Below are 27,078 nucleotides of genomic sequence, written 5' to 3' on the forward strand. Positions count from 1 at the left end.
GTCAGTTTAGCAGAGTGGAGCACACCTGCTGCGATCTTTTGGTCATTGAGTCTATCCCACAGGCACAATATGTAGATGTCATATGTACATGCATACAGCTTATTATTGATACTAATTTACATTTGTTGTTGATAAATACATGCACAGTGATGTTAATTTTACATGCAACACTTTCATTTTCTAGATTACATGTCTGTAAAATAAAATAAATTATACTTAATTTGAACTGTAGGGCTGTGGCCAAATTCATGTCAAGGTTAGAAGACAACTGTAGTAAACTAGTCAATTTGCCAGAGAAACAGTAGAAAAATTGGCAGTGGTGAGAACAGCCAACCTACAAACGCTGACCACCTACCTTTAATGAACCTCAGACACCTCACTGTGAACCCTGCATCATTAAAAAAGAAGGAATAATACAGGGCTTATCAGTAAAATATCACTGGGAACAAATGCTGTCCTGTATTATCAAGAAATTCCTGAAAAATTATTTCTTCAAAAGAGTGCATATGTACAAAACATCCCAAGGCTAAAAGTAACCCCTAACCCAGCGAGCCGAATTAGGAGAAACTCTTAAAGGACCAGTGTGAAGCATTGAGTGGCATCTAGCAGTGAAGTTGCAGATTGCCACTAACTGAACACTGCTTGCGTCTCTTTGTCTATTTGACGACCTGGGAATGAGAACGGCAAAAGAGCCTATCTAGAGCCACTGTTTGATTTGTCTGTTCAGGGCGAAACATGGTGGTTCAACATGGTGGTTCAACATGGTGGACGTAGAAGAGGACCCGCTCCCTCTGTAGATAAAAACAGCTCATTCTAAGGTAACAAAAACACAGTGATTCTTATTTTCAGGTGATTATACACTAATGAAAACATAGCTATGAAAATTCTATTCCATTTCTGACAATAGATCCTCCTAAATGTTACACACTGGACTGATAAGGTGTAAATGGTAATGGTATTGATAAATGGTCTTAGTCTTATATTTATCCGAGTCAAAATATGTTCATTTATAATTACTTTCATACTTCCCTTCTCTGTCTGTGTCTCTCAGCTCTTAGTCCATTGGTTCCATATATAGACATAAATCTTTAAAAATACAAATCACAAATACATTGTTTCATGGTTTAAAAAGGCTCCCTAATTTCCTAAAAGAGCTGGACACTGTAGTTACATGTCACCCAGTGCAACAATGGTGCTCAATGGCATACAGGAAGAAAGTAGTGTATCGGGCTTTGATACACACAGTACTTGTTAGAAGATAAATTCAGTGTTGTTTTGAATGTGCACAAGAGGGTTGTTGACAAGAAGAAAAACAGAAATACATATGGATAACAGACCTTTAAAATGAGGTGCATCAGTCCTAAGTGCTGAAAGCAGCTCCGCAGTCTGAGAGCAGTCCTGAGTCAGTGCGACATGTTCACTGTCGCTTTAGGTAATGAGCCCCAGTGTTCTAAAAGATACAATAATGATACCTTAAAGGACACCAGTGTGTAACATTCAGGAGGCTCTATTGTCAGAAATATAATATCCATAGCTATGTTTTCATTAGTGTTTAATCACCTGAAAATAAGAATGGTTGTGTTTTTGTTACCTTAGAATGAGCTGTTTTTTATCTAAAGAGGGAGCGGGCCCTCTTCTGGTGGAGTTTGCCATGTTTCTACAGTAGCCCAGAACAGACAAACCAGACACTGGCTGTAGATAGGGCCTTTTTTCATGTGTTTTATGGCCACTGTAGTTTCTCCAGAACAGGAGGGTGAGGCAAAGGGGTCATAATCTGCTAATACACCACCAGATACCACTAAAACCTACACACTGGGCCTTTAAAATCCTACTCTGATGGAGGTGAGTTCTTTAATTAATCATTATTAGAATATTGCTCAATTTGGCAAGATAATCTCAAAACCTATAGAAAGGCCCTCCGTAATGCCAGAGGAGCCTATTACTCAGCACTAATAGAAGAAAATAAGAATAACCCTAGGTTCCTCTTCAGCACTGTAGCCAGGCTGACAGAGAGTCACAGCTCTATTGAGCCACATATTCCCCATAACCCTCAGTAGTAGTAACGACTTCTTTTATAATAAAATTATTACTATTAGAGACAAAATTAATAACCAAATGCCTTCAACAGGTATCACTGTCTCTCCAAGTTTAGGATCTGTAACACATATAAAATCAGATATTTAGACTGTTTTTCTGCTATCGATCTTCATCAGCTAATTTCAATAATTTCTACATCGAAGCCATCAACCTGTCTATTAGACCCGATCCCAACTAGGCTGCTTAAAGAAGTCATACTCTTAATTGGCACTTCTTTAAGTTATTATTATTATTATTTTGGCTTTTTTATTGCCTTTTTATTTGATAGGGACAGCTGAAGATGGACAGGAAAGGGGGGTGGAGAGAGTAGGGATGACACGCAGCAAAGGGCTGCAGGTCGGATTTGAAACCTGGGCCGCTGCAGCAAGGACTCAGCCTCACTACACGGGTTTCCAGCTCTACTGACTGAGCTAACCGGGCCCCCCGTAATCAGCACTTCTTTACTGGATATGATCAATCTTTCTTTATTATCAGGATATGTACCACAGTCCTTTAAAGTAGCTGTTAAAAAGCCCACTCTTGACCCAGGGGTTTTAGCCAACTCTAGACCGATTTCTAACCTCCCCTTCCTCTCTAAGATTCTGGAGACAGTAGTCGCCATAGCAATAGCTTATTTGAGGATTTTCAGTCAGGATTTAGAGTTCATCACAGCACAGAGACAGCTCTGGTTAAAGTTAATAATGAACTTTTGATTGCTTCCGACAATGGACTTGTCTCTGTACTTGTATTATTAGATCTTAGTGCTGCATTTGACACCATTGACCATAGTATTCTTTTACAGAGACTTGAGCATCAAATTGTCATCAAAGGAACCGTGTTCTCAGTTTGTACCCGTTAACGATGAATCCTCCATAAATACTAAAGTTAGTCATGGAGTTCCACAAGGTTCTGTACTTGGACCAATTCTATTCACTTTATATATGCTTCCCTTAGGCAATATTATTAGGAATCACTCCATTAACTTTCATTGCTATGCAGATGATACCCAGTTATACCTGTCGATCAAGCCCGATGAAATTAATCAATTATCTAAATTACAAACATGTGTTAAGGACATAAAATCCTGGATGAGCTGCAATTTTCTGATGCTAAAAAAACGAAATTCTTGTACTTGGCCCCAGAAACCTTAGAGACTCACTGTCTAAAGATATAGTTACTCTAGATGGCATTACCTTGGCCTCTAGCACCACTGTCAGGAATCTTTGATCAGGACATGTCATTTAATTCCCACATAAAGTAAACCTCTAGGACTGCCTTCTTTCATTTACGTAATATTACAAAAATTAGACACATACTATCACAGACTAAAAAAAAATTAGAAAAACTAATCCATGCATTTGTTACTTCTAGGCTGGATTACTGCAACTCTTTATTATCAGGCTGCCCCAATAAGTCCATTAAGACACTACAATTAATTCAGAGCGCTGCAGCACGAGTACTGACGGGAACTAGGAAAAGAGATCATATCTGGTACTGTTGGGTGACTGTAAATAATGTTATAAGGAGTTCGGTCTAGTTGAAAAAGTAGTAATAGTTGTTCTATTTGAAAAGTGTTTTGAGATAACTTCTGTTATGAATTGACGCTATACAAATACAATTAAATTGAACTGAACTGAATCTCTCCTGTACTAGCTTCTCTGCACTGGCTCCCTGTAAAATGTAGAATAGAATTTAAAATTCTCCTCCTCACCTATAAAACTCTTCATGGTCAGGCCCCTTCATATCTTAAAGAGCTCATAGTACCCTATTACCCCTCTAGAACACTACGTTCTCTGAATGCTGGGCTACTTGTGGTTCCTATAGTCTCTAAAAGTAGAACAGGAGCCAGAGCCTTCAGTTACCAAGCTCCTCTCCTGTGGAACCAGCTTCCAGTTGTGGTTCGGGAGGCAGACACCCTCACCACATTCAAGAGTAGGCTTAAGACGTTCCTCTTTGATAAAGCTTATAGTTAGGGCTGGATCAGGTGAGTCCTGAACCATCCCTTAGTTATGCTGCTATAGGCCTAGACTATCGGGGGATTTCCCATGATGCACTGAGCTCCTCTCTTCCTCTCTCTCTCTTTCTGCACTCATTCATGTCCCATTAATGCATGTTACTAACTCCACTTCTTCCCCGGAGTTCTTGTGCTTTCTCGTCTCGCAGGTTCTCATGGATCCTGGTGGAGCCTCCTGCCATGGTCCTGCTTGACTGCCATTGCTAATATCACTGATATTATTGTTATTATTATTATTACTACAGTTACTATTATTACTATAATCACTGCTCATTGTCCCCCATCGTTGTTGTCGTCGTCGTCGTCATCTTCTTCACGTTCATCATCAGTCACTACTATTAGTGTAGTTGTTGCTACTGTTGTTGCTGTGCACCTTTGTCTCTGTTTTTGTCCTTCTGTCGTAGCCTCTGTTCTCTCTATGTCTCTGTCTCTCTCTCTCTCACCCCAACTGGTCGAGACAGACGACCACCCTCCTAGAGCCGAAGGGTCTGTCCTAGGTTTCTGTGAAGTTTTTCTTTGCCACCGTCACCAAGGTCTTGCTCATGGTGGTACTGTTGGGTCTCTGTAATTAATGTTTTAAAGAGTTCGGTCTAGACCTGCTCTATTTGAAAAGTGTCCTGAGATAACTTCTGTTATGAATTGGCGCTATACAAATAAAATTGAATTGAAATCAGCAAACCAACAAATCAAAATAATCAATTTCCCAACTCTTCACTGCTGTGACTCTGGGAAAATACAGTCTGATCGGCCTGATGAAGGAGTCTGTCAGAATCATTTATCAGCTCGAATGCTCTGTTCAGTCACATGTGCTTGGTAGTTAATGAAGTTTACATTAAATAATCAACAGCAATAAATCATGGCTGATTTTATGGCTGTCACTGGATGGCATAAGTACTGACATGAATAACTGCTGTAGCCAAATAAAGATCAACACGCAGATGGTGTTTGATTCCAGATCAACATTTTTATTATGCAAGTTATTTCGTTGTTTTATGTTTGTGACAGTTTATACAATATCTAAAACGGTTCCAATGAAATCTATCTGTCTGTCTACCTACTTTACTAAGTTCCTTCTTCTGTGTATTTCTGTATGTGTATCTGTATGTATATGAATATTTTATTTCACATTTAATGAAAGATGATCCAATGTCCACCAATTACTTTATTAAGATAAGTATATTGCAGTGAATTTCCATTATTGTGATAATCGTGAATATCCTCACGACTTGAAAAATCTGTCTAGCTCTTCAGCATACAGTCCTATATTGATTTCCTGATTTATATTGATATATTATATTGGGGCGGGGGGGCAAATCTTTCCAGTCATCCCAAAATCATAAGTGTGTCACCATGGCGGAAGGATTGTTCGTTGTATCCCACAAAAAAAGTTAAACCTGGTGTGTGGAAATAGTATATAGAACAGGGAGATGTCCTATCTGTGATGCAATAAAAACATTTGTTCAAACAAAATGTACACTACATGACATACACGGATAGACAGCATCAAGAGAGGTTTGGGGTTCTGTATCTCGCTCAAGGACACTTTGACATGCAGCAGGAGGAGCTGGGGATCCTTTGCACTTCCTATTCTAACCTTAGTCCCTCCCACCAGAGGTGTGAGCGGAAGAAGCAAGGACAGAGGAGAGACATAGGAGTTGAGGCAACAGGCATTTAACAAAATGAGATGTCCTTGCATCACAACAACTGCACAGCTGCATCACCTGCCCATAGGTTTCCTACAGACTACAGCTGTATATTATTATCTCTGTCAGATGAGCATAACAGTGTTCAGAACAGTTATTACATATTTACTTCCAATTCAGTTGGCAACGTGGCATAAAGTGACAAGAAAGTAGTCTATGGATGTCATACTTTATTTCAGTCATGACCAATAAAGCTGCTCTTTCACTATAAATCTCTGTTTATTGCTCTACTATATATAAAAATATTGGTTTCATTTTGTTTTGTTCTGTTTTCATTGTGTTCTGTACTTTCAGGGAATTTATTGTGCCAAACTCCCTTAAAGAAATATGGCATTTTAACAATTCTACGTGTCCGTAACAACGCCGACAACATTGCAAAGACCTCTCTGATAGCTCTTCTAGCAGTCCTCGTCCGTCCTCCCTCCCCTCTCCTCCAGATGCAATTTAGGAATTGAGATGTCCTTCAAGATGGCACGCTGAGATTGAGGTCACAGGCAGGAGAAGAGGAGACGAGGCACAAAATAGAAAAATGCCCCCTCTGTTGATTACAATGTGACACACCGACTTTGGTTCCAGCCAAGAACCAACGTTTCAGGTTCCAAACCAATTTCTTTTTGGTTGAAATGTTTGAAACGGTTCAAAACTAGGTGCGCAAACTGGAACGGGGCCAGTTCCCTGTAGGTGGAAAAGGCCCATCTGCGGTAAGATAAGAAACAAACAACACAACACACCAGAATGAGCACTTTCTTTAGATTATATTTATTACATAGTAAAAAGTACTTTACCTTTCATTTATATATACACATTATATTCATGTAATTTCCTGTTCAAGCAAGAATCAGCTCCTGATATATTTATTAAGAGTCCCATACGACAAATAAACACACAGCTTACAAAATGTCTCATGTTGGTGGCTCTATAAGGCTGTAGTGTTACCTGACTGACACACACACACACTGTATTCTCTGTCGACTGTACTGCAGCAGGGGAGTCCGTCTCTTCTTTCCCAACTCAATAAATAACATTAAACATCACTGAGAGGATCCCAGGGCCACTCTGAATGGATGCTAAGCTTTCTGTCCACATCTACATTACACTCTAGGTCACATATTTGGCATTAAAGCGGTGAATTAGACTCTTAGAAGTTTGTCAGGGTCCATGTCATTGTACACAAGGCACAATCAGCATGCAAGAATGTCAGCAGGTTTCTATGGAAGCAAACTGCAGCAACTGGACATGTAAATCTGAATACTTACACCATTAGGTTTATAGCACTAGAATATTTTACCTTGGAAATCAAAAGCCTGATTTTAAGTTTTGTATTCAAGTTGCTGAAATTTAGTCATTGAAATTCTGACCTTAAGATACGAGTCAAACAGAAATGGGAGGAGGAGGAGGAGGAGTTACGAGGGTTTGTCATTTGTTTTTAAAGAACTGCTAAAATAGTGGGACACAAGTTCAACATCTCTTTACCCCTCGTCTTGTGTTACCATGGTTACCAGATGATACGTTTTGTATAGACCCTTTTCACAGCAGCCATTTTGACATGAAATAGTAGGGTAAACACAGACGTTATCAGTGTTACTAATTGGGGTTCTGTTCCATTCAGTTCAAACAGTCATTGTGCTGCCTATTGACCCTTGTGCTCCAATAACAGTTGAGCAAACGCCGGTCAACTTTCCTTAGATATGCTATGTGCTAGGCTCGTCAATGTTCAAAGACAATCACATTTTGAAGATGGTTAAAAGATAAATGCAACATACATATGATCACATTTTATTCAGCAGGCTAATCTTTGCAAAATGCTAGCTAGCTAATCTACATCAGTTGTTAGCTAGCTAGTTAGCAAGTGTAAAACACTACCTAGCTAACTGAGCTACATCCATCGTTAGCTAGTTGTTTGCATCTGAAAGCCAATGTTAGCAAAATGGTAGCTAACTAGCAAGCTAATTCACATCAATTGTTTCACTACCATGAGCTACCTTATTAAGAAATATATACATATATATGTTTTGCCTACCGAGGCTTGCTCAATTGTCACTTAGGAAGGGTCAATTGTACACATTGGCTCACTGTACAGGCTATGCTACACTAAATGGAACAGAACTTTAATAAGTATAATTTTAGCTAACTTGAACTTTTAGGTCAAATTTGAGCAAAATAATATGAATGATATATGTATTTCATTATTTTGTCCCATGAAATGTGTGTGTGCTCTGTCCCACTGGAAGAATACAGTTACACCACTTGAAATAAAATGATAAAAAAATACATAAATGTAGATGGTTTTCAAGTAAAATATTTTAGTGCTATAAATTCAATGGTAACCGCATTTAAACATGTTTTCAGTGACGATTCAATGTAGCAGTAAGTTTCTGCTGTTACGAGCTTCCACAGATTTCCTAGTGATGTGATGAGTACACAGTGAGCTGCTCAGGCCCTGGGGGTTAATCATGTATGGACTGCTGTACTCGACTGAGCTGCACAAACATGATAAAATGACATCAATACAGAACTCTTTAAATTATTTATTATCATAAACCATAAAAGTCACTATTTGGATCTCTAACTCATCCGCACAGTGGCCGAGCCAACTGCCCGCTACACTATCTACATTTTGGAATGTCGTAGATGTGACGTCTCTGGTCCATCTGAGAAAGGCTTCACACTCCTCTTTGTTTAGGAGAGGGGGGATTCATAAGGTGCCCATAATCAAAGCTTGTTTTTAGTTGTTGGGGCCAAAAAGCTAATGTTAAATTTAAAAGAAATGGGTAGAAACAAACAGAACAGGCCAGTGTCTCTCCAACAAACAAAAACTGACTGGTGTGTAAATAAAGTCGTTGTTCTGTACAGATGTCAGTCAGCGGTGTGTGATATAACAGCTCTGTTAAGACCTCTGGAACATCCGACTGGAGTCAAAGCTCTGGAGATACTATTTAATCAACAACATGCAGCACCTAAAATACAAATAACTTACTTACTGTCCCTGTCTGAAATCTCTAGATTAATATGAAGCCATGAGGTCAGCCTGGTCTTATCAAGTTACAATCTAAGGAAGTGGGAGAGGGGGGGTGTAAAGTGTATCCTATTTCTCCTTCATAATGATTTCCAAAAGGTTGATGAGCACACATGCGAGTGACCCTGCTAAATCTTTTATACCACATTTTTATTCAAGTCCAACATCAGGCTAATGAGAGCCATCATTCTTAAAACATTAACCTGATGTCGATCATGTTAGGAATCATTCCGCCCTTACTGTTAGAAATATTTCATCTGTGATATAAGCTTAATTCAGGAGGGATTTTAGGGAGAAAGTGTTCAAATCAGCCAGATCATAAAGCTGCAGCAGGTAGCTTTTATGAAAAATAACTTTTTGTCATATTTGCTGAAACTTTCACTATATCCTGACAGTAGAACACGAGACAGATAATCTGTGAACAAATCATTCATTCATTTGCAATCCACCGGGTCTGGACAAAAACAACCAATCAGAGCCCAGAAAGATAGTTGAGTCTCATTTCCATGTTGTCCAATACTGCTGGAAATGAGATTCCACTATCTTCAAACCTCCAAGCCAAAAGTGTCTTTCTATCTTTCTCTGCTCTGATTGGTTGTTTTCATAAAGGCCTGGTGGATTCTTGCAATTGTCATTAGGAGCACTAGGAGGAGCCAGAGGAACCTGATTGTTTCACAGATGTTCTGTCTCATGTTCTACTGTCAGGATATAGTGAAAGTTTTAGCTAATATGACAAAAAGTTATTCTTATACAAGTTACCTACTGAAGCTTTAAAGCACACTGATTTCATCAGACCAAGTCTCCAAAAGCAGACGATATCTTAAATTTTTCTCACTACCAATAAATCCTCAGTTCAGACTCAAACTAACACGATGGATTTTGTGTCGTATAGCTCCATTGTTGTTCAAAAACTATTTTGACTCTATCCCACGTACATGGTCCTGCTGCCCCAAATATGACAACAAATATGATTTAATCTGCAAATCTATTTTTTTACTTTTTTCTTTTACTGACTATTTTCTGCTTATCTGAAAATAGTCCCCATCAAATGCACTATTTACTCCAGTTTGTGTAAGATTTATTAAAAACTACAGTGAGCAGGTGTTTTAGGAAATTATTGAGCCTTTAAAAAATGTAACTAAATATTTGTGGTCCGTTTTCAAAGACTTGACTCTTCAACAGGAACCAGTGGGCTTGGAGCAGGGTAGGGAAGTCCAAAATATTGCGAGATGGACTAACACTTTGTTGGTTGGGGTCTTCATGAGATTTTAAGACAATGAGAAAAATATAGAATAAACCCAGCCCTATCATTGAAAGCTTACACTCCCAATAATAAAACTGTGGTGGGGAAATGCTGAATCTGACTTTTTTCTATTGTATTGTATCGGTCTAAAATATATGTATATAATGCATTAGGGTTAAAAATACTGGAATCAGTATGTAAAATACTCCAAATATGTAAAATAACATAAACTTTCCCCTGGGTACCAAAACAGCCAAATTCCCTCCAAAACAGTGAGAACAGGACCTCAGTGTTGGCAGCTACAGTCCTGGCAAACTCACTTTACTTCAATCAGACTTTTATTTTTAATAGTTTTCTTAGTGCGTTTCCTGCTCCTGAGATATGATGTCTCCACAGGAATAAGAACATATTAAACACAAATTGACACAAAGAATGTTTCTTTAACAGTGTCAGATATTTCGGGGGATTTTTCCTTTAAATCAAATGTGGTATAACTGAGGCTGAAATTTAATTTGTCTTCTCGTAAATATTACATCATTTCAAAAACCTGCTGACAAGCAGATCTTGGAGTCTGTTGGTTCCAGTTGTTAAGGGGGGGGCAGAGTGGGTGTAGGGTGGCTCAAGTTCTCTTACTTGACCTCGTTAGAAGGGCTTGTAGGTCTGGGACTGGGGAGCAGAGGCACGGGGGACGTGGCTTCGATGAGGGCGGGGTTCAGGATGATTGGCAGGGACATGGGCGGGACTCCCACCTGCAGGGGAGAGGCGAGGGGCTGCAGGATGAGAGGGGACTGGCTCAAGGGTGAAGGACCCTGGGCAGGGGACGTGGTTAACGGCACCGGCATGGGGGGAACCGAGGGTGGGACCGGAGATGATCGGTCTGATCCTAGAAAACACAGATAGAGACAATATCAGTAACGGTTCACTTTTATAAGGGGACAGTAGCACAGAAAGCTGGGAGCATATTTATCAAACTGCTGTAAGGAAAACCTATTCACACTAGCAAACTTTTCAATTAATTTTATAATTTCCTTTACATCTATCTGTATAAAATAAAATGAGTAATCCATAGAGCCTTATAACTAAATATAGTATGATACAGAAGTTATATCAAATGCTTGGTACCACTGGATTCAGAACTTCAAAATTTCGCTTTGATCCAGGGTAAATCTGATATTTAATACGTCAAATGAATGTTAAACTTGCCTTTGTCTACTAATTAAGGTACGATAAATATATGAAATGACAGCTTTGTCATGTGTCATGAAAACATATTGTGTGTTTCTAACAAAAATAAAGTTGTTTTTGTTTTTTTAACTTAATTTCCATGACATACTAAATATAGTTGTTAGTCATTATTAACTGATCCAAGGGATATTAAAGAAAGGGCTTTCATTAAATATCACTGAGAAAGTTCTGGGAATATATTTAAAAAATGTTATCTGTGGGTCAGATGGCTAAATGCAATCAGCTGTTGTGCTTGTGAATGTCACTGCTACACTTGTTTTTACTCTTCATTTTTAGTGGAGACATGTTCATGTTCTGTAAGTGCAACTCTACGAAGATCAATAACTAGACTCTGGTTGTGTCAGTATTGTTGCTCAACAACCAGATGTGGTCAAAAGCAAAAACAGCTAAGAAGTGGACCTTTAGTTTACGAGAAACTACTCAGTTTCGATATTGTATATGCAATGTATAGTTAAATGTATCCCTGGGGCCAGAGCGGGCGACATTGAATCCTATTTAAAACTGCTGGCTAAAGATAAACGTAAATATGGTAAGATTGTTATCCACGTCGGCGGTAATGACACCCGATTACGCCAATTGGAGGTCACTAAGATTAATGTGGAGTCGGTGTGTAATTATGCCAAAACTATGTCGGACTCCGTAGTTTTCTCCCCCTGCCCAATGTGACCAGTGATGACATGTATAGCCGCATGTCGTCATTCCACCGCTGGCTGTCGAGGTGGTGTCCAGCAAACGATGTGGGCTTCATTGATAACTGGAAGCCTTTTTGGGGAAAACCTGGTCTGATTAGGAGAGACGGCATCCATCCCACTTTGGATGGAGCAGCTCTCTTATCTAGCAACATGGCGAAGTTTATTTCTAAAACCTGACAGTCCAGAGTTAGGACCAGGAAGCAGAGCTGCTGTCTTACACACTTCTCTGCGCTTTCTTTAGAACAGTCACCCACCCAAAACCCCATAGAGACTGTGTCTGTCCCCCGACCACCTAAATTATTTAAAGAAATAAAAACAAGAGGAGTTCAACATAAAAACCTAATAAAAACTAAAACCAACTCCTCAGTAGCACAAAATAAGAGAATGAAATGTGGGCTGTTAAATATCAGGTCTCTGTCCTCTAAAGCTGTTTTAGTGAATGAATTAATATCAGATTATGATATTGATTTACTTTGTCTTACTGAGACCTGGTTGTCCCACGAGGAGCTTGTTAGCCTAAATGAATCCACCCCCCCAAGTCATATTAATACTCACATTCGAGGAGGTGGAGTAGCAGCCATATATGAATCGAGCATTTTAATGGACCCTAAACCTAAACTAAATTATAATTCATTTGAAAGCCTTGTTCTTAGTCTTTCTCACCCAAACTGGAAAACACTGCAGCCAGTTCTATTTGTTATAGTGTACCGCGCTCCTGGACCGTACTCTGATTTTATATCTGAATTCTTAGAGTTTTTATCAAGTTTAGTGCTTAAATCAGATAAAGTAATTATTGTAGGTGATTTTAATATTCATGTGGATGTTAACAATGACAGCCTTAGTAACACATTTATCTCATTAATAGACTCAATTGGCTTCTGTCAGAGTGTAAATAAACCAACTCATTGTTTTAATCACACTCTTGACCTTGTTCTATCATATGGCATTGATATTGAACATTTTATTATATTCCCACATAATCCTTTCCTATCTGACCATTATTTAATAACTTTTGAATTCATACTATTAGATTATAAGCCATTAGGCAAAACTTCCTACAGCAGATGTCTATCTGACAGTGCTGTAGCTAAATTTAAGGAGGAGATTCCTTCAGTGTTTAATTCAATGCCATGTCTGAATTTAACAGAGTCCTATATCAACTTTATTCCCTCTGAAATTGATAATCTTGTCGATAGTGCTGCAGGCTCACTACGATCAACATTAGACTCTATCGCTCCTATATAAAGGAAATTATTAAAACATAAACAGACTAGCACCTTGGTATAACCACCAAACCCGCCAGTTAAAACAAATAGCTAGGAAATCTGAAAGGAAATGGCGCTCTTCCAAATTATCAGAATATCGCTCAATTTGGCATGATAATCTTAAAACGTATAGAAAGGCCCTCCGTAATGCCAGAGGAGCCTATTACTCAGCACTAATAGAAGAAAATAAGAACAACCCTAGGTTCCTCTTCAGCACTGTAGCCAGGCTGACAGAGAGTCACAGCTCTATTGAGCCACATATCCCCATAAACTTTAGTAGCAATGACTTCATGAGCTTCTTCTATAATAAAATTATTACTATTAGAGAGAAAATTAATCACCAACTGCCATCAACAGTTATCAGTGGCTCTCCAAGTTCAGGGACTTCTGCCAATGTAAACTTAGATATATATTTAGACTGTTTTTCTGCTATCGATCTTCATCAGTTAACTTCAATCATTTCTTCATCGAAGCCATCAACCTGTCTATTAGACCAGATCCCTACTAGGCTGCTTAAAGAAGTTGTTCCCTTAATTGGCACTTCTTTACTGGATATGATTAATCTTTCTTTATGATCAGGATATGTACCACAGTCCTTTAAAGTAGCTGTAATTAAACCCCTTCTTAAAAAGCCCACTCTTGACCCAGGGGTTTTAGCCAACTATAGACCGATTTCTAACCTCCCCTTTCTCTCTAAGATTCTGGAGAAAGTAGTCGCCAAAGAGTTGTGTGACTTTTTACATAACAATTGTTTAATTGAGGATTTTGCAGTCGGGATTTAGAGTTCATCACAGCACAGAGACAGCTCTGGTTAAAGTTAATAATGACCTTCTGATTGCTTCTGACAATGGACTTGTCTCTGTACTTGTATTATTAGATCTTAGTGCTGCATTTGACACCATTGACCCTAATATTCTTTTACAGAGACTTGAGCATCAAGTTGGCATTAAAGGAACCGCACTAAGCTGGTTTAAGTCATATTTATCAGATCGCTCGCAGTTTGTACATGTTAACGATGAATCTTCAATAAATACTACAGTTAGTCATGGAGTTCCACAAGGTTCTGTACTTGGACCAATACTATTCACTTTATATATGCTCCCTTTAGGCAACATTATTAGGAATCACTCCATTAACTTTCACTGTTATGCAGATGATATGCAGTTATATCTATCAATCAAGCCCGATGAAATTAATCAATTATCTAAATTACAAACATGTCTTAAGGACATAAAATCCTGGATGAACTGCAATTTTCTGATGTTAAACTCAGAAAAAACCGAAATTCTTGTTCTTGGCCCCAAAAACCTTACAGACTCACTGTCTAAAGATATAGTTACTCTAGATGGCATTAAGCCTCTAGCACCACTGTCAGGAATCTTGGAGTTATCTTTGACCAGGATTTGTCATTTAACTCCCACATAAAGCAGACCTCTAGGACCGCCTTCTTTCATTTACGTAATATTAGAAAAATTAGACACATCCTATCACAGACAGATGCAGAAAAACTAATCCATGCATTTGTTACTTCAAGGCTGGATTACTGCAACTCTTTATTATCAGGTTGCCCCAATAAGTCCATTAAAACGCTCCAATTAATTCAGAACGCTGCAGCACGAGTACTGACAGGAACTAGAAAAAGAGATCACATCTCTCCTGTACTAGCTTCTCTGCATTGGCTCCCTGTAAAATGTAGAATAGAATTTAAAATCCTCCTCCTCACCTATAAAGCTCTTCATGGTCAGGCCCCTTCATATCTTAAAGAGCTCATAGTACCCTATTACCCCTCTAGAACACGACGTTCTCTGAATGCTGGGCTACTTCCTATAGTCTCTAAAAGTAGAACAGGAGCCAGAGCCTTCAGTTACCAAGCTCCTCTCCTGTGGAACCAGCTTCCAGTTGTGGTTCGGGAGGCAGACACCCTCACCACATTCAAGAGTAGGCTTAAGACATTCCTCTTTGATAAAGCTTATAGTTAGGGTTGGATCAGGTGAGTCCTGAACCATCCCTTAGTTATGCTGCTATAGGCCTAGACTATCGGGGGATTTCCCATGGTGCACTGAGCTCCTCCCTTCCTCTCTCTTTCTGCACTCATTCATGTTCCATTAATGCATGTTACTAACTTCACTTCTTCCCCGGAGTTCTTGTGCTTTCTCGTCTCGCAGGTTCTTGTCAATCCTGGTGGAGCCTCCTGCCATGGTCCAGCTAGATTGCCATTGCCAATACTGTTGTTGCTGTGCACCTGACTGTCTGTCTGTCTGTCTGTCTTGCTTCTCTCTGTCTCTCTCTCTCTCTCTCTCACCCCAACTGGTCGAGACAGACGACCACCCACCTAGAGCCGGAGGATCTGTCCTAGGTTTCTGCCTTTTAACAGGCAGTTTTTCCTTGCCCTTGTCGCCAAGTGCTTGCTCATGGTGGTACTGTTGGGTCTCTATAATTAATGTTTTAAAGAGTTCGGTCTAGACCTGCTCATTTGAAAAGTGTCCTGAGATAACTTCTGTTATGAATTGGCGCTATACAAATAAAATGTAATTGAATTCAATTCAATGTAAGGAGTGTGTGAGTGCAGCTCTGAAATAGAACAGTGGTTTCTTATAACACTGTTCATACTCAGTGTGAGACTGCACTGCTTTACTGATTGATCTTTACCTTCCCAGCAGCAGGCCTTAATTAACAGTTCAAATTAACTCAGCTGAAGCTTTGCCCATTTGCATCATCAGTCTTAGTAAATACAACACTAAAGTAAAAACAAGCTGCGACACCAAGTTCTGCTGTCCTCGTTGTAATGAGGGCTACACCTAACAAATCCATCCGAGGGTGTCCTTGCTCTGCCTTAATTAAATTGCTCTCTGCCAGAAGTCCATTTGGGTCAAAAATGTTTCTATTCTCCAATGAAACACCCAGGGTTCCCACTCTTTTTCACAAAATCATTTTCCAGGAACACTTGCTCACAAACTGTATTATATATAAGCTGCGGGTTTGAGTAAAAGGACTACATTAATTTGGCCACAGGCAATAAGTGACAGTTCAAATCAAGTAGAATTTATTTTATTACAGAAAATTCATCTTCTAGAGAAAGTAAATTGTTCATTGCACGTACAATAAACATCACTGTGCATGTATATCAACCACAGCTACAAGATATTTGATATTTGATAGCTGTATGCTTGTAAATGAGAGAATTCCGCTTGCAGCTCTGGAAAAAAAAGACTCAATGCTGGAAAGATCACTGCAAGTCAGTTCCAGGATTACATAGGTGATCTAAGTGAGGGCTCGTTGCCAGGTGTGTCCATAACTGGAAAACTAGTCCCTTAATTTTCAGCTTTTCCAGGATGTGTGGGGACCCTGAACACCACACATAGGTGGCTGGAACGCAGAACATTAACATTCTTATTAACATTTATCTAATTTATATAATACACATTTATATAAGACGTAAATATGGTGGCAACTATAATACTAATCACTATAATCAAGGCAAACTAGTACACACCAAAAATCTTCACATAAATGTATGAAATGGACATAGAAATGAGTAGCACAATATTTGCTCAATGGGACCATTAAGAAATACTGGAAATGTTCAGACTGATAACAGCATGTTGGGTATCATCTCACCTGCAGTTGAAGTAGACTTAAATGATGAAGAATATTTCTTCATACTCTTACACTAGTGTCAACATAACTTTTGATGGTTTTCCACTCTGACAGATATCACAGAATATAATCTTTGGCCATGGAAGATTTACAGATAGAGAATACTGGCACAGTGTCAACATGAGAACATTATGGCATTGTGAGATGTGACTGAGAGATTGAGACAGGAAGCCTTCAGTGTTCTTACCGTTGGCACTGGCTGGCTGGGGCTCCTGTGGCGATGCTGGCCTGCTGGGGGTCTGTGACTCTGCAGGGGTCACTGGGACTGGGGAGGGCGGCTGGGCAGGTGGTGGAGACACCTGAGGAGATGGAGGCCGGCCTGCTGTGGGTGTTGGCTGCATGGGCTCTGTTGGAGGACTAGGTACTGGATCTAAAAAGGATACAGTGTCATGCTCCTGGTTCCACAACAAATTAATATGCACATTATTGTCATGACATTACATCGAGCTGTTCATAAGAATCTACATCCCTGTGTGTCTGCTGCGTACCTGCTATGACAGTCTGTTTGAAGAGCTCCTCCCTCAGGTGAGGCAGGAAGCAGACGATTCGTTCCCAGGTTATCTCCCACAGATCTGAGAATCCTGTCCTTGAGTCGGCGCTGTGGAAGATCCCTGCTGTGTCCATCACCAGCAGCATGTTCTTCAGAGACTCAGGAATGGCCTCCAACTACAAATACAAACGCAGAAGCAGCATAGTCAGAAAATATGTTCCATGTCTGAGATTTTTACATTTTAACTTGAAGGAAACGCTCCTTTATTTGGGAGAAGAGGTTCCTCTGTGCTTTAACAGGCTGTTTTTCTTTCATGATCAGCACTGCCTAGTTTGACAGTTTGATATTAAGTTAGTATTTTACTCTGAATGGGACCATCATTTACTAAATGAACATCATGCTGTATAGAAGAAGACTGAAACTAGAGACTGACACCAGAAACTCATTAGGAAACTGTTTACTGAGCTCAGGCTCATTTCTAAATAAGACTCAATACTATGAGACTTCTTTTTTGCAGCACATGGAGCTGCCCTCTGGTAACCATTATAAAGAATGCAGGTTTAAGATACTTCTGTGTTGGCTTCACAGACGCTCTGTCTACTATTAATAACACTGTAGATTGGTATTAACACTCACCAGTAAGTCGCTAGATCCTGCATGCATGTACTTGTCCATGAAATCCAGAATGGTGAGCCAGAGGGCAGCAAAGGTAGGCAAGGACAGCAGTGGAGAGAGGTGCTGGAGGAAAACCTGGACAGATGAAGAGTAATCAAACATCAGGCACACTACAGATTTTTTAACATCCACATTCAGCAAAGCAACAAATTATGCCTTTTTTTGGTTGAGGTTTAATGTTTTGGCCATTATTCCTATTGGCCAGTTTTGTTTTTTCACCTTAATTACTAAGATAGACTGAGGGACTTGATACAGTATTATAATAGACTCAGTGAGGCATAGGAGAAAAAAGGACAGCATGCTCACTGACAAGCAAAGTCCCTGTGAAGGGCCAAAAAACTGTTCCATATCGAAAGAAAATTGAGAAAAAAATATAAAAACCTCCTGCTAATTTTAAAGATTATCCTTTTGGTTTGAAATTGTTTTCTTAAATTAATTGGAATGTAAAATGTATCACTGAAAGAGGCAACACAACCATTTCTTGGCACAGAGCTGCAAGAATGTGTCTTTCATGTGTCTATGGTCAAATCCAAAAGGTATCTGTTAAAAACATCAAAATCCAATACGTATGTAAAAACTGTGAGATTAATATGCTGTATATGCTTATTTGCTGGCTGTTGTTAGTGAGAGCAGCATTGTGTGTGTTGCTCTGAACCTTTGATAAGAGTGTGCAGGCTCTCATTCTGGTCTCCTCCATACCGCCCACATCTGCTGGGCTGATGTTGTCAAGCAGCTTAGTTAGCAGGGGGAAAAGCACCTGCAAACAAACACACACACTTCAGCAAGATCATTAATATGTGAAAACTGTCTGAAAATGAACACAGATGTACACACAGTTCTGAGAGCAGACAGCGGTATTGATATTAAGTGCAGACATGTAGCTTCTCCTCTCCTTCCTTACCTTGTTGAAGCAGGATTCCCACTCAGTTGCGTCTAGTGTCTGCAGATCATGGACCAGCAGTGCCCGCTGGAGGTAGGTGAGGGCCTGCATACGAACCTGTCTCCTGGCATCACAGCACAGCCAAGCAATGCCTGGAGTGGACAACGGTATATTAGACATGAGCCCTAGTGGAAATTCATGGAGACCTTAACCCTGTTATTGAACCTGGGATGAACTCAAAGGAGAAAGACAGCGATAAAGATGCTGGAGTTATCAGTTTTAATAAGCATCTTTATTCATCTCTCTTGATCCCTTCAAAATAGGTTTCATAAATAGCAATTATGGCTAAAACCTGGTATACAGTAGGGTACATAATGACTGATAAATAACACAAACAGGAATCTTTTAGATAATTTAAAAACTACATAGCATGTCCACCAGAGAGCACTGAATAGTTTATTTTAAAATTTTAAAATATCTTGCTCCGTACGTATCTTTGTCACAATTCTTTAAAAAACAAACTGAAGGAACAACTTTTATGTTGTGTTTATGTTTAGAAATGAATATCAGCTGATATATCATTATCTCTTTCTTTTTTTTGGGGGGGGGTTATTTCCTTTAATTGATAGTGACAGCTAAAGAGTGATAGGAAAGGAGGTCGAGAGAGTGGGGATGACACGCAGCAAAGGGCCACAGGTTGGATTTGAACCCGGGCCGCTGCAGCAAAGACTGGGTGGCCAGATTATCTCATTTCACTCACAAATAACGGTACTGAATCATGGCCTCTGAACACCTGAAACTTTGCCCTTTATATTTACCATCCCCTTTAAGCCAATCATGCTTTTTGGGGGCCAAATTTATTTTGGTTTGCGTTTTTCACCATTTACAGTTTACAGTATTTCAGTGTGTTTTTTTCCCTGGTCATAAAAAAACACCAGTGGTGTCTGACATGTCAGGTGTCAGTTTAAAATATTTGACCTTGGATTAGGTGATTTAAGTGGTCTCAGTAAAATATTAACAAGTTCAATTTGCAAGAACAGCAGCGTTGTGGAGGAGGTTTCGAGCCAATTTGACTTAAATTTTTGATATTGTGACCTCTGAAAGGTAACTGCTTTAAACACTAGAATACAGTTCATCATCAGGGTGTGTAATGTAATTCAACACAATTTCAAACTGGGAACAATACTTGTATAAAGTTACATTCCTCGGTCTTGCATTAAACGTGTTTTTACTGATCATGCTGTGACAACTACAAAACAGCATGGAACCAATATAGATTTCTTTGTAGATATTTCATACATTTATGGCAGTATGGACAGAAAATAGGTCTTGAAATTGCATTCATAATGGTCTTAAAAAATGTAACCTGTTGCAACCTACTGAAACCCTGCGTCCCACTAAAGTGAACCAGCATTATTCTGGTATTATTAATTTTAAAAATGATTAGATTTTTGGTATTGTATTGTATTGTATTCAGTGTAATTCAATATAATGCACTCCAGTAAAGCACCAAAGTAAAGCTTCAAAAGTTACGTATGTCTCAACCAACACTTGAACATACATCAGCGTGACTACCTACACTGACAGAAACCATCTTTGGGGGAAAATGTATTCGGCATACTTTTTGTACTTTTTGTTTTTTAGTTTGTCCCATGTCCTATCTGCTTACATGGAGGCAATGGGCTTTATGACCTATACTGCAATCAGCCACCAGGGGGCGATAGAGATGTTTGGCTTCACTTTTGGAGAGCTGTCATGTCCTCCATCTTTATATATCTCCATGATCTCAAAAAGATGTACAATTTACAAGAGACGCCTTTGTCCTTGCCCTTGTCGCCAAGTGCTTGCTCATGGTGGTACTGTTGGGTCTCTGTAAATAATGTTATAAAGAGTTCGGTCTAGACCTGCTCTATTTGAAAAGTGTCCTGAGATAACTTCTGTTATGAACTGGCACTATACAAATAAAATTGAATTGAATTGAAATGAATGTTGTATTGACTCCCTCTCCTACCTTGTAGGAGCGGGCACCAGCAGCTGGTCCACAGAGTCTGGGAGTCGGCTTCAATCTTCCTGCCTGCAGCCTCCAGATGGCGCTGCTCCTCCGCCCAGGAGCTGTAGATGCTGGCAGCCCGGGTGTGCAGTGTGTGCATCAAGTCTAAGAGCTACACCATCACACACACACCAGAACCAATGTTAACAAGGACAGGATGTATGGCTTTCTATCTACAGTATGAGACTAAATGTCAAGTGTCGAATGACGACACAGTGAAGCCACGTGAATACTGGATATGTATGGTAATATATCTGGATTTTGAAGTTTAATCATTTACTATTAGCAACAAGCATGGAGCTAATTACTGAAGTTCTCCATATGTATTACTAGAAAACAGCACTCTTTGAAAATGTTGATCACGTATTAAAAAAATTATTGAACATCTTCCACAAGATTAATTTCATATTTGAAGAGAGGGATGATGTTTCATTTCTATTAGCGGAAGACAGAGAGAGTATATTTAATGCTGTTAGTGAACAGACTACCTCTCAACCAGATTATAGTATTCATAAAAAGGAGTAAAGCTTTGTGTGTGTAGAAAGGGAAAACAAAGGATCCACAGCACTGTCATGTTTCCCTACAAAACAAATTAAAGGATAATAATAATATTTTTTCCTGCCGCCATCCCAGAAATGGCTAAATGAAATAATAAGGAGCACATTTTTTTGCAAGTGGGCATCCAACGTTTAGAAGTGGCTCAACATTTTAGGAATTATGCCTATTTGCTTTATTTGAGCATGAGACGATGATGATTGATACCACTCTAATGTCTGTTTACAAAGCTAGACGTGGTTAGCCTAGCTTAGCATGAAGACTGGAAGCAGGTGAAACTGTTAGCCTGGCTCTGTCCAAAGATAATAAAACACCTGCCAACACCTCAAAAGCTCACTGATTAGCACATTATATAAAATGTGTCCTCAAACAAGAATGCAAAAACAACAATTTGTGGTTAAAGGACCAGTGACCTCAGTGACTGAATGTTTAAGACTCTAAATGGTGTATTCAATGGAAGGATACACCCACTTTGTACCACTCTAGGAGGTGAGAAGAAAGCCCAGGATAAACATATATATTTAACTGTTCTTTTCAATGTACAGTTCATTTGAAATTCTTCCAAAAAACATGTCACTTAAAAAACATTGAAATACTTTACAATGCTGCAACAGTTTTTGCTCTGTGTATATTATCAGAAGATGCATGTTTTATAGGATAGCAGTGTCTGTGGGACAGGCCAGATGTTTATACACCATGTTAATTGAAGAGTTTAAGTGTAATTTAAGTGTTGGTAGGTATATTTTTGAACTTTGGACAGAGCACTGACATGGAAAAGGAAAGTTTGATGCCAACGAGATCAGTTGGAAACTCTGGATGATAATAATAACAGCAAAAGGATAGAAATACACTGGGATTATCCTTTGACCTTACATTCCCACACAAGCCAACACCACAGCAGAAATACAGGACAACTGGGACAGTATCAGGAGGGGTGTACTGTTCTGCTCAAATACTGACATGATTCTAAATGTTACTTTGTTCAACAAGACAGCTGTAGGTAAAGCTTCACTATGCCACATTTTCATTAAAGTTACACCCGTCCTAGATATTCCTTTGGGAGCCGCAGCTATTTCTTCCCAAAAACATTTTGATTTCACAATCCTCTTAAAGCACTGTAAACCCAGCCACTGAACGGACAGCGGGGAGGTTATATGACTTTAAATTAATCATTAGTACTGCATGGACTACACCGAAAAAGAGACATTTGTGGGTAAAACAAGATGTTTTTTTGGACGGCTGGGCTCAAATCAACATAAGGTAGAAGGGTAAAGAGTGCTGTTGTACTTACATCCTGACTAACCTGTAATGACACCGTGTGGTAGCTGGCCGGGACACCCTCGTCCTCCTCTTCGTCGCTATGGGAACGGGACGGACGCTGGCTGGATGCCCGGCTGCTGCCTCTCCTCGTGCCACCTCCACCCTCCTTCTCCCTTCCCCCTGCCTTCTTCCTCATCCGGGACTTTGAGGAGTCATACTTGTGGCTCTTCTTCTTGTCATGGTTGCGGTAACCTGCGCAAATTATATTTAAAAATAAATCTTATTTAGGATCTAAAACTAAATGTAGAGAGAGTATTGATTTTTTTTCCCGTGCCCTCTTGAAAGCTATTGCACCGACAGTTCAAGATCAAGCCCAATTGGAGAATCTACATTTTCATTTACATCACAGAGCATCAAAGCAAATTTGCAAGAATCCACCAGCCAAAAGCGTCTTTTTATCTTTCTCAGCTCTGACTGGTTGTTTTCGGTTCCCGGTGGATTCTTGCAAATGCCATTAGGAGCACTAGGAGGAGCCAGAGGAGCCTGATTTTTCCACAGATTATCTGGCTTGTGTTCTACTGTCAGGATATAGTGAAAGTTTCAGCAAATATGACAAAAAGTTATTTTTATAAAAGTGACCTGCTGCAGCTTTAAACAGCAGAGGGCACTATCTACTTTTGACTTTGCTTATTTGCTGTCATAAGTCACTGGCGTCAATAGCTGCATCAAGGCACAAACATCAAGGCACAAACATCAGTTTCACTTTTACAAAGATAAGGAAATATGCATTGTTTTGCACAGTTTATACCTCACTTCAGAAATGTTTACTGGCATGCAACTGTTGCCCACACCCCTGTGTTAAGTGGTATGCTCCATTATCATGCCAAAAAAGCTTGTCATGAACTAATTACACCCAAGATGGCCTGATCCTCAAAACAACCACAAATCTATGGACCGTTTCCAAAATGTTCCATTTATCTTGAAACCACCTTTAACAAAAATATATGAAGTCAGACCACAAAAGCTCAATGGAGTAATAGCAGGTTTTGCACTTTCTATTAGTATCTCATACAGATTAGCGCCATCCTCAGCCCAGCGCTTTGATCGACCCATCGCTTTGTTTGCCTGTGTAAAGCTCTGTTGACAGCATGTATCCAATGGCCCAGAGCACTAGGAGAAAATTAATAGGCCATCAGCTATGCAAAAGCACAAGTATACCACTGCCATTTCTCAACTTTAATCCCTGTATTACTGTAGATCACAAACAGCACAAGGAGGGATGAATGGAAAAAGGGCAGGTTTGAGGGGCAGATGACAAGAAGGATAAAGTGTGGAGACGGGAAGAGGAAGAGGGAGAAGAATGTAGGGCAAGAGACTGAGGTGGAAACATGAAGGAGGACAAGAACCAAAGCAGCCTGAAGGCAGGCACATGGTTGCTATTAAAAGCCTGTCAGGGTGTATAATTTGTATGTCTCTGGAGTGGATCTGTCACCGTGGACTTTACAGGTTAAGTAGATATTAAATCACTCTTCTTTGAATCAGAAGTTTCTACATGCTGCTGCTACAACATTTCCATCATACAACAGTGTTTCTCACAGAGTTGTCTGGTCTGGAATCACAAGGGGAAACCACAGTAAATATAAAAAAATACTACTGTAAAGATGATAGCGTCAGAGCTCTTATAATTTTGTATTTTGTGTTTTTTGTTTTTAATTCAGTTTAGTTTCAGTTAGTTTCCAGAATGGGTTTGCTTGTTTAAGTTCACTATTTAAAGTTAATGATTAGTTTCAGTGCTGTTTTTTGTTTTTTTTATTATCACATATATATCATATTTGTAGGGCCAAGATTTAAGGTTAGAATAGATATCACAATATAAACACACTGACTCAAAGTCTCAATAAACATATGCACCAAGGCCTCCTCTTGCAATTTGACCAAATTTACAAAAACAAGAAATATCTTGTATATTCATATTTTATTTTAGTTAGTTTTGTAAGTACACAATATCTTTTCAATTGAATCAAGTGTTGATGCATGTACATGGAAAGTAATAGGCTTAAGGCATAAAAAAATTCTTTGGGTCGCAGCTTACTCAAGTATACCACGTGTGAATCAGAATCAGAATCGGGTTTATTGCCAAGTAAGTTTTTACACATACAAGGAATTTGCCTTGGTGCGTTGGTGCATAAAAATCACACAAAAAGTGAGCCCAATATGCCTGTGTAGACAGTGAGTATTGTAACTTCATGGTTAGCAAAATAAGTTGAAGATACAAAGGTCTGAATACCATTACCTTTGTAATGTAAACCTTTGTAACCAGGGGCATAAATATAGACAGGCAGTGTGGTTGCACCGAGGCCTATGGGGTTTCAAATACATTTTCCAGGAGTTTTCTTGACAGTCCAGGACAGCACTTGCTCACAAACGGTCATATCACATAATTTACCAATAGGTGGTCAGCGCTTATGGGACCCTCAGCACTCCTGTGGTGTGAGTTGATGTTCTCGCCACAGACCTTTTTTCCGCTGTGGTCTCGCAACAGTTCAAAATCAAATAGAATTTATTTTAGTTAACAGAAAGTAAATGTTTTCGGTGCACGTGTAATTACACCGAAAAGATGGCTGCTTTGCATCTGGTCATACAGAGGCAATCTGAGTGAGGGGCTAAAATACAATTAAGAATTTTTTAGGACAACATTGATTATTTCCAGGATATTTGGTAATTTTAATCAATTTCCAGGTGTTTCCATGCCTGTGTGGGCATGGGATTCATAACTTGAAAATATTGTGCACTAGGGCCCGTCATAAAAGCGTACAATGGTGCCTGTTATAACTACCATATGCCACTGACAACTATCACATTTTGTAGAAATGCAAGATTACGGCTATACTATCTACTGTATGGGGCTGTCTGCTTTAAATTTGTTTTTTTTTTTTTCTTTTGTATAAATTATAAATTGTAAATTATAATATTTATTTTTATTTATTACATGTATTTTTTCTGTTTGTCTTGTTTTTGTTTGAATGCTTTTAATCTCTTAGTTTTGTAACTGTTCAGATTATGTTTGTATGTTACTGTTATTCAGCTTACTATCTCCCTTTTTCTAAAAGAGACATTTAAAAAAAAGGAAGGCATGGTTACAAAATAAGAGCACAAACTACCTGTCATGTCACACTACACAGCTAGTTGTCATCATCTTTGAGTCATTTCATGTAACCATTTAGCCTATATATTTTCACTTCATCTTAGTCCTTTAAGTACTTAGTAGTCTTTTAAATAGCTCCTGTGAAATGTAAAAAGTATTTCAGTGTCTCACCTCCGTTGAGGCTGGCCTCCACAAACACTCGTATAGCTCGGACACACAGCTCAAAGTTGTCAGGGGTAACGTGGGCGGCATCACGGACAATGAAAGACAGCGTTTCCACACACTTGATGAGAGACTTGGTGTCGTGCTGGCCCAGGTCCTGGCCCAGTGTCAGACTGTACTGGTTGACCAGTGGGTGATTTAGCTGACCTTTAGAGCTTACTGGAAGGGTCTTACTCGTCTCCAGGTCGTCTTTCCCCACCTGGACAGAAAATACAAACCACAGGAAGACAAATAAGCATCAGAATATGACCTCAGTGCAATCTTTATTTTATATTCTTAATAACAGGAAAGAAAGATCTTAATTTAACCAAATTAGTTTATATGCGATACTAGACAAATTTGAGGGTGTGCATATACAGTATATACAGGTTCACTCCCCATCATGCAGCTATTCTGTACACATGTGAGGTTGTACGTGCGTGTGTGTGTGTGTGTGTGTGTGTGTGTGTGTGCTGACCACGAGCCATCCACTGCTTGCTACATCCACGTCTGTTGTGGAGCGAGGGATCCTGGTCTTGCTGTGCTCAGTGTAGACCTCTGAGTCGGATGTGTAGCCACGGTCCACGCTCACTTCACTGGGATGATGAGGTGACAGCTCGCTATCTGACTGAGCTCCTGGAGACACAAAGCAGACAAATACACTGTCATCACTTTTCATTTTCTGACACTTTCCACATGCTTGACTGCTCTGTATAACTAGGATTCATTATATATCACTGTTTACTCTGAGTAACAGAAAATGGATGAAAACTCACTTCAAAATATCACTTGCATTTAGTTTGTTCTTCAACTAGTTATTGTTTGATGACTAATCAACTCTTTACTTTCTATCAGAGGTGGGAGGTAACAAAGTACAAATACTTTGTTACTGTAGTTTGTTCTTTACTTGA

The 27,078-nt window shown here is 39.3% G+C and overlaps 1 protein-coding gene and 1 long non-coding RNA gene across 2 annotated transcripts in view; one reads left to right on the forward strand and one right to left on the reverse strand.

The window, feature by feature from the left end:
* LOC127377137 (uncharacterized) overlaps positions 1 to 3,697 on the forward strand; it is a 417,826-nt gene extending 414,129 nt beyond the window's left edge. Inside the window, exon 3 of the long non-coding RNA XR_007887634.1 lies at positions 3,219 to 3,697. This is a non-coding gene — a long non-coding RNA (uncharacterized LOC127377137). The remainder of the gene's footprint in view (positions 1 to 3,218) is intronic.
* A 2,836-nt stretch (positions 3,698 to 6,533) lies between these two features.
* The window catches only part of gbf1 (golgi brefeldin A resistant guanine nucleotide exchange factor 1), a 104,255-nt gene continuing 83,710 nt past the window's right edge, over positions 6,534 to 27,078 (reverse strand). Inside the window, 10 exon segments of the mRNA XM_051422690.1 lie at positions 6,534 to 10,935; positions 17,099 to 17,281; positions 17,400 to 17,577; positions 18,038 to 18,151; positions 18,732 to 18,833; positions 18,978 to 19,108; positions 20,968 to 21,118; positions 22,865 to 23,073; positions 26,138 to 26,387; positions 26,646 to 26,803. Of these exon segments, the coding sequence (XP_051278650.1) occupies positions 10,682 to 10,935; positions 17,099 to 17,281; positions 17,400 to 17,577; positions 18,038 to 18,151; positions 18,732 to 18,833; positions 18,978 to 19,108; positions 20,968 to 21,118; positions 22,865 to 23,073; positions 26,138 to 26,387; positions 26,646 to 26,803 (1,730 nt within the window). The 3' untranslated portion in view covers positions 6,534 to 10,681.

This window comes from Dicentrarchus labrax, unplaced genomic scaffold (assembly GCF_905237075.1).
Source record: "Dicentrarchus labrax unplaced genomic scaffold, dlabrax2021, whole genome shotgun sequence".
NCBI lineage: Eukaryota > Metazoa > Chordata > Actinopteri > Moronidae > Dicentrarchus > Dicentrarchus labrax.